The sequence below is a fragment of the Rhinoraja longicauda genome, chromosome 29 (genome assembly GCF_053455715.1).
Source record: "Rhinoraja longicauda isolate Sanriku21f chromosome 29, sRhiLon1.1, whole genome shotgun sequence".
NCBI classification, from domain to species: domain Eukaryota; kingdom Metazoa; phylum Chordata; class Chondrichthyes; order Rajiformes; family Arhynchobatidae; genus Rhinoraja; species Rhinoraja longicauda.
This window is the reverse complement of record NC_135981.1, coordinates 17,761,451-17,776,471: the sequence shown is the minus strand read 5'-3', so window position 1 is coordinate 17,776,471 and position 15,021 is coordinate 17,761,451. Positions and strand designations below refer to the sequence as shown.

The 15,021-nt window shown below is 45.2% G+C and overlaps 1 protein-coding gene across 10 annotated transcripts in view; it reads left to right on the top strand.

The window, feature by feature from the left end:
• Nucleotides 1-15,021, top strand: part of mpp2b (MAGUK p55 scaffold protein 2b) — a 466,432-nt gene that overhangs the window by 437,270 nt on the left and 14,141 nt on the right. For all 10 annotated transcript variants that reach the window (XM_078424664.1, XM_078424659.1, XM_078424665.1 and 7 more), the window contains 3 exons: nt 5,865-6,026; nt 9,924-10,126; nt 14,093-14,221. In XM_078424664.1, coding sequence (XP_078280790.1) covers nt 5,865-6,026; nt 9,924-10,126; nt 14,093-14,221 — 494 coding nt within the window. The remainder of the gene's footprint in view (nt 1-5,864; nt 6,027-9,923; nt 10,127-14,092; nt 14,222-15,021) is intronic.

Here is a 15,021-nt window from a genome sequence, read left to right as displayed (position 1 = left end):
TGGAGGTGGGGTAGCTCTGTTGGTGAGGGATGAAATTCAGTCCCTTGCGAGGGGTGACATGGGGACTGACGATGTACAGTCACTGTGGATAGAGTTGTGGAATTGTAAAGGTAAGAAGACACTAATGGGAGTTAACTACAGGCCCCCAAACAGTAGCCTGGATATTGGGTGCAAGTTGCAGCAGGAGTTTAAATTGGCTTGTAACAAAGGTAATGCCATTGTGGTTATGGGAGACTTCAACATGCAGGTAGACTGGGAAAATCAGGGTGGTTCTGGACCTGGAGTTTGTAGAGTGCCTCCGAGATGGATTCTTAGAGCAGGCTTGTACTGGAGCCTATCAGAGAGAAGGCAATTCTGGATTTATTGTTGTTTAATGAACCAGATTTAATAAAGGAACTCAAGGTAAAGGAACCGCTAGGAGGTAGTGACCATAATATGATCCGTTTTAATCTGCAATTTGAGAGGGAGAAGGTTAAATCAGAAGTGTCAGTGTTGCAGTTGAACAAAGGGGACTATGAAGGCATGAAAGAGGAGCTGGCCACGGTCGACTAGAAAAGGATCCTAGCAGGAATGATGGTGGAACAGCAATGGCAGGAATTTCTGGGCATAATCCATAAGATGCAGGATCATTTCATTCCAAAGAGGAAGAAAGATTCTAAAGGGGAGTAAGAAGCAACCGTGGCTGACAAGGGAAGTTAGGGATGGAATAAAACTAAAAAAAAGATGTATAACACAGCAAAGAGTAGCGGGAAGCCAGAGAATTGGGAAACTTTCAGACAACAGAAGGTAACAAAAAGGGCAATATGTGCTGAAAAGATGAAGTGCGAGGGTAAGCTGGCCAAGAATATTAAAAAAAAGTAGAGAAAAAGCTTCTTTAAGTATGTTAAGAGAAAAAGATTAGTAAAGACAAATGTGGGTCCCTTGAAGACAGAAACAGGTGAAATTATTATGGGGAACAAGGAAGTGGCAGAAGAGTTGAACAGGTACTTTGGTTCTGTCTTCACTAAGGAAGGCACAAAACAATCTCCCAGATGTACTAGAGGACAGAGGATCAAGGGAGACAGAGGAACTGAAATAAATTTGCATTAGGCGAGAAATAGTGTTGGGTAGACTGATTGGACTGAAGGCAGATAAATCCCCAGGGCTTGATGGTCTGCATCCCAGGGCACTCAAGGAGGTGGCTCTAGAAATCATGGATGCATTGGTGATCATTTTCCAATGTTCTATAGATTCAGGATCAGGATTCAGGATCAGTTCCTGTGGATTGGAGGGCAGCTAATGTTATTCCACTTTTCAAGAAAGGAGCGAGAGAGAAAACAGGGAATTACAGACCAGTTAGCCTGCCATCGGTGAGAGGGAAGATGCAGGAGTCAATTAAAGAAGTAATAACGGCACATTTGGATAGCAGTAAAAGGATTGGTCCAAGTCAGCATGGATTTATGAAGGGGAAATCCTGCTTGACTAATCTTCTGGAATTTTTTAAGGATGTGACAAGAAAAATGGATGAAGGAGAGCCAGTGGATGTAGTGTATCAGGACTTTCAGAATGTCTTTGATAAGGTCCCACACAGGAGATTAGTGGGCAAAATTAGACACATGGTATTGGGGGTAGGGTATTGTCATGGATAGAGAATTGGTTGGCAGACAGGAAACAAAGAGTAGGAATAAACGGGTCCCCGGCAGAATGGCAGACAGTGGTGAGTGGAGTGCCGCAAGGCTGGGGCCGCAACTATTTACAATATATATTAATGATTTAGATGATGGGATTAAAAGTAACACTGGCAAATTTGCAGATGACACAAAGCTGGGTGGCAGTGTGAACTGTGAAGAGGATGCTAGGAGGTTGCAGGGTGACTTGGACAAGTGCGTAGGCAGAAGCAGTATAATGTAGATAAATGTGAGGTTATCCACTTTGGTGGCAAGAACAAGGAGGCAGATTATTATCTTAATGGTGTCAGATTAGAAAAAAACAAAGTGCAACAAGACCTGGGTGTCCTTGTACAGCAGTCATTGAAAGTAAACATGCAAGTACAGCAGCTAGTGAAGAAAGCTAATGGCATGTTGACCTTCATAACGAGAGGAGTTGAGTATACGATTAAAGAGGTCCTTCTGCAGTTGTACAGGGCCCTGGTGAGACCACATCTGGAGTATTGTGTGCAATTTAGTCTCCTAATTTGAGGAAGGACATCCTTGCTATTGAGGCAGTGCAGCGTAGGTTCATGAGGTTAATCCCCAGGATGGCAGGACTATCATATGAGGGAAGATTGGAAAGATTGGGCTTGTATTCACTGGAATTTAGAAGGATGAGAGGGGATGTTATAGAAACTTGTAAAATTATAAAATTATTATAAAAGGACTGGACAAACTAGATGCAGGAAAAATGTTCCCAATTTTGAGGGAGTTCAGAACCAGGGGCCACAGTCTAAGAATAATGGGGCGGCCATTTAAAACTGAAATGAGAAAAATCTTTTTGACTCAGAGAGTTGTGAATTTGTGGAATTCTCTGCCACAGAAGGCAGTGGAGGCCAATTCACTGGATTAATTTAAAAGGGAGCTCTAGGGGCTAGCGGAATCAAGAGATACGGGGAGAAGGCAGGCATGGGTCATGATCACGATGAATGGTGGTGCTGGCTCGAAGGGCCAAACGGCCTCCTCCTGCACCTATTTTCTCTCTCTCTCTCTCTCTCTCTCTCTCTCTCTCTCTCTCTCTCTCTCTCTCTCTCTCTCTCTCTCTCTCTCTCTCTCTCTCTCTCTCTCTCTCTCTCTCTCTCTCTCTCTCTCTCTCTCTCTCTCTCTCTCTCTCTCTCTCTCTCTCTCTCTCTCCTCTCTCTCTCTCTCTCTCTCTCTCTCTCTCTCTCTCTCTCTCTCTCTCTCTCTCTCTCTCTCTCTCTCTCTCTCTCTCCCTCTCTCCCTCTCTCCCTCTCTCCCTCTCTCTCTCGATATTTTTATTGAAAGATGAATGTTGATAAGGACTGGCTTAACTGCCCTTAATTCTATGAATTATTTCTATGACGCACACAAATCGTAGCTGCTCATCTTTGAAAATCGCTGCTATGGATGGGATCTTTTTTCCCACCTCTGAAGGCAAATTGAATTAAAGTTTCTAACGGTCACATTTGGACTATTGTGTGCAGTTGTGGTCGTCTCATCACAGGAAGCATGTGGAGGCTTTGGAGAGAGTGCAGAAGAGATTTACCAGAATGCTGCCCGGAGTACAGTTAGCTTGGACGAAACATTGATTGAGGGGAGACCATACACATATAAAATGATGCGAGGCTTAGATAAGGCAGACAGTCAGAACCTTTATCAGGCTGGAAATGGCAAATTCTATAGGGCATAGCTTTAGATGCGAGGGAAAAAGTTTAAAGATATGTGGGGCAAGTTCTTGGACAGCGAGAGGTGGGTGCCTGGCATGTGGTGCCAGGGGTAAAATGGATCAGTACAGGCAGAAAGGCTCAGTTTAACAGAACATCATATTCAGCACAGACATTGTGGGCACATTGTGCTGAACTATTCTATGTTCTTTTAAACAGGGAAGAAATAAAAATGGACAGGCCAACTGGTATCCATCTCTGCACTGAATTCAGACTGCAGTCAGCTTTGCAATGTATCTCACAAATATCTGGGCACTGGTGTGTAAGCTGAGACTTTAAATCATAGACTCACCAAGCAACAGCCTGGTGTAGTCACACCTACTGACACAAACCTTACTGCCAATGTGCAAAATCCTTGCATCACAAAGCATCTTGGGTTCAAGACTCACTCCATAAACCTGATACAAAGATGTAACAGAGGGAAAGAAGCCATTCCGGTAACCTCTTACCAACGATTCAAGTTCATTAATGAAGGGAATGCAGTCTGTTTGGAGGTGTTGTCTTTCATCTTAGACCTTTCCCTCTTCTCACCTCTCCCGTCAGGCAAGAGATAGACAAGCTTGAAAGCACGTACCACCAGACTCCAGAACAGCTTCTTTCCCTCTGTTATACTACAGGGCTGTCCTCCCACAGGTTTGGGGATAGACCCGATCTTCCAACCAACCTCATTGCGGACATTGGACTTTTCCTCTGCGGCTGTAAGGGTACAATGCCGTAAAACTGTAGCCTGTACTCTAGTTTCTCTTTGCACTACCTGTTGTACTTGTGTATGGCTTGATTGTACTAATTTATTGTATGATTTAATTTAATTGGACAGCACACAAACAAAAACATGTCAGTACACATGACAATAATAAAACAATGTTAAGCCAGAATGAGTGCAGTGGAGTTTATGAGGATGTTGCCAGGACTTGAGGACCTGGGCATTATGGAGAGGTTGGGCAAGCTAGGACTTTATTCTTCGGAGCGCAGGAGGATGAGAGGTAATTTTATAGAGGTGTATAAGATCATGAGGGGAATAGATAGAGTAGATGTCTTTTATTCAGAGTGGGGGAAATCGAGAACCAGAGGACATAGGTTTAATGTGTGAGGGGAAAGATTTAATAGGAAACTGAGAGGCAACTTTTTCGCACAGAGGGTGGTGGGTATATGGAATGAGGTGCCAGAGGGGGTAGTTGAGGCAGAACTCCATAACAACATTTAAAAGACATTTGGACAGATGCATGGACAGGAACAAGTTAGAGGGATATGGATCAAATGCAAGCAGGTTGGAATAGTGTAGCTGGGACATCTTGGTCGGCAGAGGCAGGTTGGGTCAAAGTGCCTATTTGCATGCTCTATGACTCTATCCATGAACCAAATACCAATAATTAGAGATGCTGAACCGAGGCCAAATCTATTTTGTTAGGCAGCTGTTAAAGGTCACATGCCACTAATTCTAAGTGCGGCATTTAAATCTGGTGTCTCAGCCCACGTCTCACCCTGAAACAAAATCAGGAAAACAGTTTATCTGGAACTTTTAACATTTATTTCACAAAATGCTGGAGTAACTCAGCAGGTCAGGCAGCATCTCAGGAGAGAAGGAATGGGTGATGTTTCGGGTCGAGACCCTTCTTCAGACAGACTGAACTTTTAACATTAATGTTTACGGGGCATTGTTTAATGAAAATAAGACATTAAAGGGTAGAAGTGCAGGAGAATCTGGAGAAGTTCCTTTACTCCCTCTTGCAGCAGAGCTCTTCACCGTTTATTTCAGAAGATTCGCATCTCTAATAAGATTGTGAATGCAACAATGTTAAACGGCCAGTATCTCCCAGATCATCTCAGATTGCATTTTCTCAGCTGCTTAGTGAGAGGCTGTGAGAGATAAACAGCATTATCAATAGGGGTTCAGTTTATGGCCCTCTCGCTCAGAGTGAGAAGGTTTCTCAATTTAAATTCATACCAGTGACTTGAATGAGGGACTGAGAGACTGCCGTGCTGTTTAAGGCACCTTTCTTTGGAGTCTGACTTAAACTAAAGGGCTGGCTGCCCTCTTTATGTGAATAATTTGTTCAATCTAATGCAGTGTTTCAGCTGCAAGTGTGGGAACTTCCTGTTGGCTCCACCCTTATTTGTTTATGGAACTCATTCTGTCCCTTAAAGAAAAACACAAAGTGCTGGAGTAACTCAGCAGGTCTGGCAGCATCTCTGGAGAACATAGATCAGTGATGTTTTGGTGTGGGACCCTTCTTCATTCTCTCCCTTGTCTGGGACTGGCCAGTTAGGCAGGTACATGGATAGGACAGGTTTGGAGGGATATGGGCCAAACGCAGGCAGCTGGAGCTGGGTGTAGCTGGAACATGTTGGCCGGTGTGTGCAAGTTGGGCCGAAGGGCCTGTTTCCACACTGGATCACTATGACTCTATGACTCTAAGACTGTGATGAAGAGCACTCAAGAGTTGTATCATTCATATGTGCTATTCAGATAACTCTTCCGTTTAATTTCTAGAATTTGATCGACACGAGCTTCTGATCTACGAGGAAGTAGCAAAGATGCCACCGTTTCAGAGGAAGACTCTGGTTCTTATTGGGGCACAAGGAGTGGGGAGAAGAAGCTTGAAGAACAGACTCATCATGTCTGATCCAATGAGATTTGGAACCACCATTCCTTGTGAGTAGAAATAGACTTGTTTTGCCACAACCTTTGATTAGCAGCTGTTCCCGGGATCACCATCTCTGGTAATTCAGTTGATTTGTGACAAAGTAACTTGGATTTGGAGCAAAGTGGGGGGTTTTTTTAAACTGGAAATGGCAGTCTGACTTTGTAAAGTCAAATCAATTAGACAGAAATATCCAGTCTGTTGAAGCACAAGGGCGGCGTTGTGGCGCAGTGGTAGAGTAGCTGCCGAACAGCGCAAGGGACCCAGGTCGATCCTAACCACGGGTGCTGTCTGTGCAGAGTTTGTACGTTCTCCCTGTGACCGCGTGGGTTTTCTCCGGGTGCTCCGGTTTCCGTCCACATCCCAAAGACGTGCAGGTTTGTCTCCTAGTGTGCAGGGTAGAACAAGTGTCTGGATATCACAAAATGCTGGAGTAACTCAGCAGGTCAGGCAGCATCTCAGGAGAGAAGGAATGGGTGACGTTTCGGGTCAAGACCCTTCTTCAACCTGAAGAAGGGTCTCGACCTAGTGTCTGGGTAATCGTTCATGGGGCTGAAGGGCCTGTTTCCACAATCTATATACTAAAACTCGTTTGTTTGTTTGTTCCTGAACTACAACCAAAACGGTACACGATAGCGCAACATTTTTAGGCCCACCTTACTCACCGTCGTCCCTTTGGCGCTAATGGAAGAAGTTTCATTGAAATTGGTGTTCTATTTTTAAAGTTATTCACATTTGAAAGTTTAAATCTATCTCCGAGGGAGGGAGAGAGGGGGGAGGGTGGGAGGGGGGGGGGGGTGGTGGAGGGAGGGGGAGAAGGGAAGATAAGGGGGGTTGAGGGGGATGGAGTGGAAGGGGAGGGGAGGGGATGAAGGAAGGGGGAGGGGGGTGGAGGGAGGGAGGGAGGAGGAGGGGGGAGGGGGGGGGGGGAGGGTAGGAGAGGGTGCTGCACCATTACAGGAGAAGTTTGGGCCCAACGGGTCCACTTGGTCTAGTGTGTCTCTAAAACTCTAAATAGAACAAATCCATGTCAGCACACCATATATGAAGTAATTATCTTTTAGTCAACTTCTTCTTATCGAGTCCACATCACAAGATTAGAATTTGTTCAGCCAGAGCTGAACACACTTCTCGGCATCTGCGTACAACGGTGTCTTGCACCTCTTGTGCCTGGTGGTGGAAAGATTGGTGGAAACAGGGGCGTGATGTGAATGCTCTTTCCTTGAGCCCTTTTAGTCAACTGATTACCATTAAACACCATGTAAAGTGCACGCGATTCTTTTGAGGATTCGTTTTTTAGCTGAAAGTAGAATAGAGAGTCTTTTAGGATGATGGTAATTAGAAATAGTCTTCTCTTTGGTAAAGTTGGATGATTTGCCAGTATTGCGTCATCTCACAACTTGTCACATCTGGTATTTTGTTCTTAGACATGTGTTTTAATCCTAGAACAATCTCATGAGTTTGTACAAGAAACTCTGCACCTATTGTCTATTGTCTATTGCCTAAGAATCCCATAGGATCCCATTAGGATTAACAAACTCATCGAGAAGGCTGGCTCCGTCCTCGGGGCGGAGTTGGATTCATGGGAAGTGTTCTTGGAGGGGAGGATGCTCCTCAAACTGCGGAGCATCTTGGACAATACTGCTCACCCCCTCCATGACACGTTGGTCAACCCGAGGATCATCTTCAGCAACAGACTGGTTCCACCAAGATGCAGCACAGAACGCCACAGGAGATCCTTCTTTCCTGTGGCTACCAAACTGTACAACTCCTCCCCCTTCTGTCATGGGGTAGACTAACTCCTCCCCCCCCCCCCTCCCCAATCTTTCCCACTTGTCACTTTAATTTCATGTTTCATGTATTTTGTGTTTTATGACTGTAAAATTTCCCTCCTGGGGAATCAATTTCCCTCCTGGGATAAATAAAATTCTTTGGTATAGCATCGTAGTTTTATAGTCACTGTTAATGATGATATATTAATATTCAAGAGTTAAACACTTCCTTATCCTTCAAAGTAGGATCCGGATTTAACTGTCTGGATCATTACTTACTCATTACAACACAGGAGCCCATGATGATTTTCCGGTACAAGGGCCAGTCTTGTCCCACCTTGGGTTAACTATCCACATAGTTTCAGGAAACCCCTTAGGATACACCAAAGAAACGCTGCCCCCGCCATGTCCTTTGTACTGAATAAGTCCCAGATATATTGAGGAGTTAAAGAAAAAAGGACACTCAAGTGCTGGAATAAGTCAGCAAGTCAGGCAGCATCTCTGGAGAACGTGGATAGGTGACGTTTCAGGTCGGGACTCTTCTTCAGAGTTTGCCCACCACAACAATAGGGCGGCACGGTGGCGCAGCGGTAGAGTTGCTGCCTTACAGCGAATGCAGCGCCGGAGACTCGGGTTCGATCCTGACTACGGGCGCCGTCTGCATGGAGTTTGTACGTTCTCCCCGTGACCTGCGTGGGTTTTCTCCGAGACCTTCGGTTTCCTCCCACACTCCAAAGACGTGCAGGTTTGTAGGTTAATTGACTGGGTAAATGTAAAAATTGTCCTGGTGTGTGTAGGATAGTGTTAATGTGCGGGGATCACTGGGCAGCACGGACACGATGGGCCGAAGGGCCTGTTTCCGCGCTGTAGAATTTAAATTAAAAAAATCTAAAACAACCCTCTTCTGGATTTTTCCAAATCTGTTTTACATTTGTGTTCCTCTATTTCCCGCTGGCTATTGGGAGGTTTGTAGTGCCATCCCATTAGAATGATTGCACCTTTCTTAATTTTGAGCTCTGCTTATGTTGCCCCAGAGGAGCACGCCTCCAGGATATCCTCTCCGTGTGGCTATGACAGTCTCTGATTAGCAGAGCGACACCTCCACCTTCTTTACCTCTCCCCCAATCATATCTGAAACATTCGAATATCCCTTTACCTTAATTGGTACACGTGGCAATAAAAGACCTTTGAAACCTTTGAAACATCAAAACCCTGGAATATTAAACCGCCATTCCTCCCCCTCTCACAACCAATTTTCCAGAATGGCCATGAAATCATAATCCCAAGCATTGATCCAGGCTCTAAGTTCATCTGCTTTACCCACGATAGTTTAGTTCAGAGATGCAGAACAGACACAGGCCCTTCGGACCACCGACCACAATCCCCGCACATTAACGCTGTCCTACACACACACACACACACACACACACACACACACACACACACACACACATACAAGAGTGGCAATTTTACATTTACATTTATACCAAGCCAATTAACCTACAAACCTGTACGTTTTTGGAGTGTGGGCGGAAACCGAAGATCTCGGAGAAAACCCACGCAGGTCTCGGAAGAGAATGTACAAACTCCTTACAGACAGCACCCACAGTCAGGATCGACCCCGGGTCTCTGGCACTGTAAGGTAAGGCAGCAACTCTACCGCTGCACCACTGTGTCGCCATATTTATAGATAGATAGATAGAGAGAGAGAGAAAGAGAGAGAGAGAGAGAAAGAGAGAGAGAGAGAGAGAGAGAGAGAGAGAGAGAGAGAGAGAGAGAGGAGAGAGAGAGAGAGAGAGAGAGAGAGAGAGAGAGAGAGAGAGAGAGAGAGAGAGAGAGAGAGAGAGAGAGAGAGAGAGAGAGAGAGAGAGAGAGAGAGAGAGAGAGAGAGAGAGAGAGTATATATAAAGGCATTAGTTGACATCTCGTTTAATGCTGTTATCCTCACTTCTCAACAATCCCTAACAGTCTCCACATTCCAGGAGAGCATTGCAGACCTTCTATATTAACCTGTTCTTCATGAAAAAGTTTTGAGTTTCTGTTTTCCATTTCTTTCCCTAATTTTTCCATTTCCATCAGTTTATGCTTTCAAGCGCGCACACGTTTACGTTGTTGTACACTCTCTCTCCGTTACAGTCACTTCACGGAAACCGAAGGAGGATGAGAATGACGGACATATTTACGCCTTTGTGTCTCGTGCTGAAATGGAGAATGCCATCAAGAGCAGCCGGTATCTCGAACACGGTGAATACGAAGGGAACCTTTACGGAACAAAGATCGATTCCATTCACGAGGTGGTTGAATGTGGAAAAATCTGCATCTTGGATGCAAACCCACAGGTACGGGACAAAAATTGATATTGAAACAGAATTGCTTACAATTTTAAAAGATCTTTCTAGGGAAACACGCTCTTCCTGCAATGCAAATTAACAAATGCAATAAATACATTACACCAGCGGTTGAAATCCATAAACTTCATGCACCACGTAATTATCACATATTGAAAAACTAATTTCCAGCAATGAAGATGGAATTTCAATTCAGTGCACTTTAAATTAAGGTGCTGTGATTCTGAATTTAAATCTGATCCCATTCGGCACTTGTTTTAGGGGTTCAGAAAAGTTTTGAAATTGTGATTTTTAGAATAAATTGATTAATTATTTGCAGGTCAGGCAGCACAGTGAGGGATCAATAGGAGTAGTTTAAATGAAAGAATTGTACTGTGGCAGTCAATAAGTATTTCTCTTTGCAATCACAACACAATAGTTCATTACAACACACTGACTTCATTACAGATTCAGGGCCAGTATCATTTTCTGCTAATGTACATCTTTAATTCAAATAAAAGTTGTCACATTCATAGAGTGATTTCCATCATATTTGAGTAGGTAAGAAACTGCAGATGCTGGTATAAATCGAAGGTAGTCAAAAAGTGCTGGAGTAACTCAGCGGGTCAGGCAGCATCTCTGGAGAGGAATGGGTGACGTTTCGGGTCGAGACCCTTCTTCAGACTGAAGAAGGGTTTCAACCCGAAAAGTCGCCCATTCCTTCTCTCCAGAGATGCTGCCTGACGCGCTGAGTTACTCCAGCACTTTTTGTCTACCTTCCATCATATTTGAACTCTCGTCACACAAACAACAGGGTGAATTTATGATACAAATCTGGAACTGGAAGTTGGTAATGGTCCCTTAGACTTAACCCCTCAGACCATCGTCCCACTCTACTCCTATTGATCGTTCACTGTGCAGAGCGACCTGTAAGTAAAAATTGATTCATTCTACAATTACAATTTCCGGCCTTCATAGATTTGTATCATAAATTCCAATAAAAGTTGCCACATTTTTGTTTATGGGGTGTATCTTCGTCATATTTCTACTCCCAGCACACAAGCAAGAGGGTGAGGTTTTTTCATCTAGAGAAAGTGTACAAAATCACGAGAGGAATAGAATGGATAGATGCACAGAACCTCTTGCCCAGCGAAGGGGAATCGAGAACCAGAGGACATAAGTTTAAGGTGAGAGGGGAAAGGTTTAATAGGAACTTGAGGGGTAAATTTTTTAAACAGAGTGGCGGGTGTATGGAACGAGCTGCCGGAGGAGATGGTTAAGACAGGTACTATCAGAACGTTAAAGAAACATTTAGACAGGATAGGTTTAGAGGGATATAGACCAAATGCAGGCAGGTGGAACTAGTTTAGAATGGACATGTTGGCCGGTGTGGGCAAGTTGGGCCGAAGGGCCTATTTCCACACTCTGTGACTAAGTGGCTCGTCGTACAATTCTGAGTGAGTTATTGGGATCTGACAAAACCTAAAACAAACCTAATTTCCACAATCCTGGCTATTCACAGTACCACATAGTCTGCTTGGCTAGCTTACAACCCAGTGTTATGAACATTGAATTCTCCAATTTCAAATACTACCCTCCTCACTTCCCTGCCACCCCCAACACTGGTACGCATACATTTCTCCCACCATTTCTGGTCGTCCCACTGCAGGGAGAATTCAGAGGCTCTGGCGAGGCTGCCAAGGAGGTTTACCAGAATGCTGCCTGGATTAGAGGCTATTAGCCCAACCTATGTCCAAGATCCAACCTCTCCCGACCTATGTCCAAGATACCTCACATGCCCTTTGTCTCTAATGACTTCCACTTTCCCAGCCCCCATTCCCTCATCTTTGCGTTGTAGAGTTCAATCACTCTTCACCTCCATTCCCCACCAGGAAGGCCTTAAAGCCCTTTGTTTCTTCCTCGACCGCAAAACCATCCAATTTCCCTCTGCTAACACTCTACTCTCCCTAGCGGAGCTGGTCCTCACCCTTAACAACTTCCCCTTTGACTCCTCCCACTTCCTCCAAGTCCACGCCATAGCTATGAGCGCCCGCATGGGCCCCAGCTGTGCCTGCCTCTTTGTAGGGTTCGTTGAACAATCCCTGTTCCAGGCGTACACTGGCTTTATCCCCGAACTCTATCTCCGTTACATTGATGACTGCATCGGTATTACCTCCTGCACCCATGCAGAAGTCATGGACTTCATCAACTTCACCACCAATTTTCGTCCTGCACTCAAATTTACTTGGACCATCTCCGACACCTCCCTCACATTTCTTGATTTCACCGTCTCTATCACAGGAGATAGACTATTGAATGACATCTAATACAAACCCACTGACTCCCACAACTATCTCAACTACACTTCCTCCCACCCTGCTTCCTGCAAAGACTATCCCCTACTCCCAATTCCTCCGTCTTCGCCACATCTGCACCCAAGATGAGGTGTTCCACACAAGAACATCCGAGATATGCTCATTCTTTAGGGAACAGGGGGTCCCCTCTCCCATCATAGATGTGGCCCCCACTCGTGTCTCCTCGGTACGCCACAGCTCCTTCCTTGCTCCCCCTCCCCTAGTTGCAACAGAGACAGAGTCCCCCTAGTCCTTACCTTCCACCCCATCAGCCATCGCATACAACACATAATCCTCCAAAGTTTCCGCCACCTCCAATGGGATCCCGCCACTAGTCACATTTTCCTACCTCCACCCCTTTCCGCCTTCTGCAGAGACCGTTCCCTCCGCAACTCCCTGGTTAACTCATCCCTTTCCACCCAAACCACCCCCTCCCCAGGTACCTTCTTCTGCAACCGCTGAAGATGCGATACCTGTTGCTACTCCTCCTCCCTCGACTCTGTCCAGGGACCCCGATGGCCCTTTCAGGTTAGGCAGAGGTTCACTTGCACCTCCTCCAACCTCATCTACTGTATCCTTTGTTCAAGATGTGGACTCTTATACATCGGTGAGACCAAACACAGACTGGGTGATCGTTTCGCGGAACACCTTCGCTCAGCCCGCCTGAACCTGCCTGATCTCCCGGTTGCTGGACACTTTAATTCCCCTTCCCATTCCTACACAGATCATTCTGTCCTCGGTCTCCTCCATTGTCGGAGTGAGCCCAAACGCAAATTGGAGGAACAGCATCTCATATTTCGCTTGGGCAGTTTGCAGCCCAGTGGTATGAATATTGATTTCTCTCACTTCAGGTAGCCCCAGCATTCCCTCTCTCTATCCCTCTATCCCTCCCCCACCCAAGCCGTGCTAGCTTCTCATTTTCACCCTACAAACAGCTTACAATGGCCTGTTTCCTTTGTCATCGTTACTTTTTTGCATCTCTTTCATTCATTGTTCTTTATCTCTCCACATCACCGTCTATATCTCTTGTTTCCCTTATCCCCAACCAGTCTGAAGAAGGGCCTCGACCCAAAACGTCACCCATTCCTTTTCTCCAGAGATGCTGCCTGTCCCGCTGAGTTACTCCAGCTTTTTGTGTCCATCTTCTATTAGCTTTGAGTGGTTGGACCAAACCTGATTATTTCCTCTAGTGTTCGAAGCCTATGAGGATATTTAAAATTCTGAGAGGTATAGACAGGGTAGGCAATGAAATCTTTTCTCCCAGGGTGGAAATGTCAAAGACTGGAGAGCCAAGTTTTAAGGTGCGAGCAGCAAAGTTTAAGTGAGACAAATGGGCAAAGAGATGTGATGGGCAGGTTTTTTGGTTACCTAGAGGTTGGTAGGTGCCGAGAATACACTTCCAGGAGTGGTGGTGGAGGCAGAAACAATGGTGGCATTTAAGAGGCTTGAAGATAGGCACACAGCTATGCAGGCAATGGAGGGATATGGATCAAATGCAGGCAGAGGAGGCTAATTTATATTGGCAGTGTGTTCGCCACAGACATTGTGGGCTGAAGGGCCTGTTTCTGTGCAGCACCATTCTATACTCTACGAGACAGTCATTTGGTGCTCAAATCGTTTGCAGGCACTGAAGGTTCTACGAATATCTGAATTCATGCCGTACGTGGTATTTATTGAGGCTCCAGACTTGGACACACTTCGAGCGATGCACAGGGCAGCTATTGATGTGGGAGTAACAACTAAACAACTTACTGTAAGTTGCATTTTTGTAAATCTATGTATTTCTCGGCACGTCATCACATTTCAACTCGCTAGCAATCTTTCAGTATTGTGGACACTGGTAAGTAAAATTAAACACATCTTTAAAGTTAATAATAAAGCAAGAGAATTTGATTGGATGGGAAAGTGGGATAACATGGAACTGGTGTGGATGGGTGATTAATAGTCAGCGTGGAATCAGTGGGCTGAAGTGTCTGCTTCCATGCTGCAACTTTCAATCAACCAATAAACAGTTCACAGAAATTTAAGTTGGGTGTTTCCTCAGTAAAGCTCCTCCCATGGTTGCTAGCGACCCCTCAAACCCTGTTCCTGAGCTTCCTCAGCAAAGAATGATCAATGAACAGAGGATGCTTTGGTCTTTACTGCTTGCAAGGCCTGAAAAAGCTCACCTACTGAAATCCTTTTACAGAGCAGTAGCACAGTGGCACAGAGGTAAAGTCGCTGCCTTACAGCTCCAGAGACGCAGAATCGATCCTGACTGTATGGAGTTTATACATTCTCCCTGTGACCGTGTGGGTTTTCTCCGGGTGCTCCAGTTTCCTCCCACATTCCAGAGATGTGCAATTGGCTTCTGTAAATTGTTCCTAGTGTGTCGGATAGAACAGATGTATGGTTGATTGGTGTTCGTAGTGGACTCGGTGGGCCAAAGGGCCTGTTTCCACACTGCTTCTCTAAACTAAGCTGATGAAGCCACACTTGCAGACAAATAAAAATTCCTGGCAATCAAAAACGTTTAACAGCAGTCGAGAACTATTATTGAAATTAAACATGAAA